The 3,679-nt window shown below is 37.8% G+C and overlaps 1 protein-coding gene across 1 annotated transcript; it reads left to right on the top strand.

Annotated features, from left to right (window-relative positions):
• Positions 1-619: 619 nt before the first annotated feature.
• Positions 620-3,360, top strand: LOC134846394 (5-phosphohydroxy-L-lysine phospho-lyase-like). Its single transcript, XM_063863729.1, has one exon. It carries the CDS (start codon positions 1,404-1,406, stop codon positions 2,958-2,960), a length of 1,557 nt encoding a protein of 518 aa, XP_063719799.1. The 5' UTR covers positions 620-1,403; the 3' UTR covers positions 2,961-3,360.
• The last annotated feature ends 319 nt before the right edge of the window (positions 3,361-3,679 follow it).

The following is a 3,679-nucleotide window of genomic DNA, read 5'->3' as shown; positions in this document are numbered from 1 at the left end:
ATAATTTGTATGTTTTCGTCCTGATTGCACAAAAAAAAGAATAGAATTTATAGTTCAAAATTTTGCTTGAAAAGAATTTTATTTTCGCTTGATAATCGTTTTTGAGTTTTACTAATCGCCGTTCAATGTGTTTCTGGATGTTTTACCCGCAAAGTAAAGATCATTCCAGACAACATTCTGAAATTTTCAATTGTGGTTTCTTCGAAAATTCTTCGAAATTGTGGTTTCTTCGAAAAGTTCAAAATTTTGCTTGAAAAGAATTATATTTTCGCTTGATAATTTTTTTTGACTTTAACTAATCGCCGTTCAATGTGTTTCTAGACGTTTTAACCGCAAAATAAACATCATTCCAGACACCATTCTGAAATTTTCAATTGTGTTTCTTCGAAAATTCGTTACAAGGTATAAAATTTAAAATTCGTATATGATTAAATGTTCATTTTTTTCCCAATAGGGGGAGGGGGATTGTTCTAAGGTACCATTACGGAGGTAATAAAAACAAAATTATTTGAAATTCTAATGTGATAGTGGAAAAGAGCAACAAAATTCTTATGAAATTCTAATGTGATAGTGGAAAAGAGTTAATGTGAAAAAAAAGAAAAGTCACTTGAGTTTTTTTTGGATTACCGGAGTAATGTGGTTTGTTTCGCGCAAAATGAGCTACCGCAAGAAATATTGCAGTGTATTGAAAGAGATCATGAAATTATTTTCAGTCATGGTTCAATAAACATGTAAAATTTGTTGAAGGATCAATAAAACATTCTCATATTCGACTATTAGGCGCGTGGTACACATTTTCCAAGTTGTGGGCAAGTTTGTAAAACTTCTTTTGTATGCAATTTGCTCATTTATGTTACTGTGAACTTCTTCTTAACACGCGGCCCTTGGCTTACTGTTATAAATTGATGACCTCTTATTCTTCAGAATTCCACAAAGTTTGGCGTTAAGTCTGACGATGTTCGAATCATTAAAACAATGAAGGCGCCCTTTGGAATTTGAGATAAAGTTGCTGTTAGACTGCGTATTTGCTCAGTAATCGGTCAGACTATATTTATTCTCCCAATTAATCATCTGATAGCCGATTTTTGTTAACTATCGTCCAATGTGGTGACCGAATGATCTCGCCATCACTTAATTATTGTAAGATGAAAGATAATCAAATGATTTTGAAAGTTGGATGGAAGCAATGATATATATCGTTGATATAAATATTTAGATAATGATTCCTTCAAATCATTCCCGTTCTATATATATATATATCACGTTAACTACATCATTCATTGTTATAGAAAAGCGGTCAGAGCTAGACTTTATTCTATATTTTGGAGCCACTTTCACATAAGGGGTGGTTTGCTCGAGTATTTTTTTTGCAAATTTATTATCTCGCCTTGCTCTAACCAATTATGAATTCAGGTACCAAATTGGCACCAGTTCTAAATATGAAGCGCACAATACCATCTGTGTCGCCTTCAGAAAAAGAAGCATCCAAAATTAATTACCACGAAAACAAAGTTGAACAATCGAAAGCTACCATCGGCCATCTTAGACAGCTAGATGAAGACGAAGTTTTATTCTCTAAGTCGGAAACAAAACGACTAAGACAAGAACATGTTGGTCCGAACGTGGCCATCTTCTTCAAAGAAGATCCGCTCATGATTGTTAGAGGGAAAGGTCAATACCTATACGATGAAAACGAAAACGAATATCTAGACTGCAATTCGAATGTAAACCACGTAGGCCATTCGCACCCATATGTTGCAGAAGCAGTCTACAAGCAGATGCTAACTTTAAATGTAAACAGTCGTTTTTTGAACGACAAACACTCGATGTATGCGAAACGGTTGACTTCGAAGTTTCCTGAGAAATTGAAGTTGTGCTACTTTGCGAATTCGGGTTCAGAAGCGATTGATCTGGCGGTCCAAATGGCAAGAGCATACCACAAAGGCGCTCGCCAGAAGGTGCTATGTCTCGAGATGGCTTATCACGGACACTTAGAAACAACGATGCGCATCTCGGATTATAAGAAGAAAAACGGAAAACTTCCGTATGGTTTCGCAGATTTGGGCAAACAGGATTGGGTGAAAGTGGTGCCCATGCCTGACCCTGTAAGAGGAAAGTTTGCCCATATTAAGGACGAAGCGGAGCAATGTGATGCGTATTTGAAAGATCTTGCCGAAGTGATCGAGTCTGAGAAAGATGAAAATGGAGTTTGTTCAGTCGCTGCTTTCATCGCCGAGTCTTTTCCCTCTTGTGCTGGTCAAATTATTTTTCCGAAGAATTACCTCAAAAGAGTTTTTGAACTTTTGCATAAAGAGGACATTCTGTGTATTGCAGATGAAGTTCAAACTGGTTTTGGGCGAATTGGAACCCATTTTTGGGCTTTTGAAATGCACGAAGTCGTACCGGATATGGTCTCGGTTGGAAAGCCGATTGCTAACGGGTACCCTTTGAGTGCTCTTGTTGTAACGAGTGAAGTTGCAACTGCATTCTGTGCCGGAAAGAGAACGTATTTCAACACGTTTGGAGGTGCACCCGTCTCAATGGCTGCTGGCTTAGCGGTACTTGATGTTATTGAAAACGAAAAGCTACAGCAACATGCTTTAGAAGTGGGGACATATTTGAAAGGAAAGTTGGAAGAGTTGAAGTCCAAGCATTGGATGATTGCTGATGTTAGAGGTCAAGGACTATTTGTAGGCTTTGAACTCATTCGGAATAAAGATACGCTTGAACCAGGGACTGAAGAAGCGGATGAGTTGCAAATGCGAATGATGAAAGAAGAACGCGTGTTGATCAATCTTGACGGCAAGTTCAATAGTGTGATCAAGTTCAAGCCGCCGATGTGTTTCTCGAAGAAAGATGCAGACACGGTTTACAAAGCGGCAGATAGGATTCTGGGCGAGATTGAAGCGAGTCTGGAATCGAATGAGGAACATGCGAAAGAGCGAGGCAACAGTTCTTGAGTTATTGAATTTATCACACTTGTTAATCATACTTTAGTTAGTAATATTTTAGATCTAATACTAACTAATAGTGTATGATAGCTTGTTATTTATACCAATCGAGGGTTCGAATTTTTAGTATAGTTAGAAATTGTATAGATCTTGTCCGTATCTGGTGCTCTATTTAGACTCACAATCTTTATTCTGTTCGAAAAGCCTGGTGCTAAACTGATGTTATGAATATTGAGTACTTACTAGTAGGATACAATACGGTAGATTAATATGTCTGATCTGGTATCAGCCAGCAATAGATTATATAATCTGTTCACACTGCGACCAGCTGTTTGCAAAAATAATCTAGTTCTCAAAATGTTACTGCTTCAGCACTAACTTGGAAACCAATTAATATATTAGTTTTGAACTAATGATGCGTGCGTTGGCTGTTGCGGACGAAGTCATTGTTTGGGGTGGTAACGATTTAACTAGCGCATCCCAACGATTTGTTCATAGACACGTAATGACTCTCATTGATCTAGTGCTGATGTACTTGTCGAGATTCCTTCACTCCCCCGCAACATTATTACACTTCTTCATAGACCCCACCCCCTAAAATATGAACCCTTCGTGGGAAAACTTTTGGCGGGTCTGCAGCTAGCCCCGAAGGATTCTGCTGCTAAACAGAGCAAGTTCTGCTGCTCTATAAAAATGTCTGCTTTTTTCTTCCTTATGAAAATTTTTCA

The sequence above is a fragment of the Symsagittifera roscoffensis genome, chromosome 5, assembly GCF_963678635.1.
Source record: "Symsagittifera roscoffensis chromosome 5, txSymRosc1.1, whole genome shotgun sequence".
In the NCBI taxonomy this organism is placed as follows: Eukaryota; Metazoa; Xenacoelomorpha; order Acoela; family Convolutidae; genus Symsagittifera; species Symsagittifera roscoffensis.
Note: the sequence above shows the minus strand (reverse complement) of the source record. Positions and strands in the feature narration are given on the sequence as shown.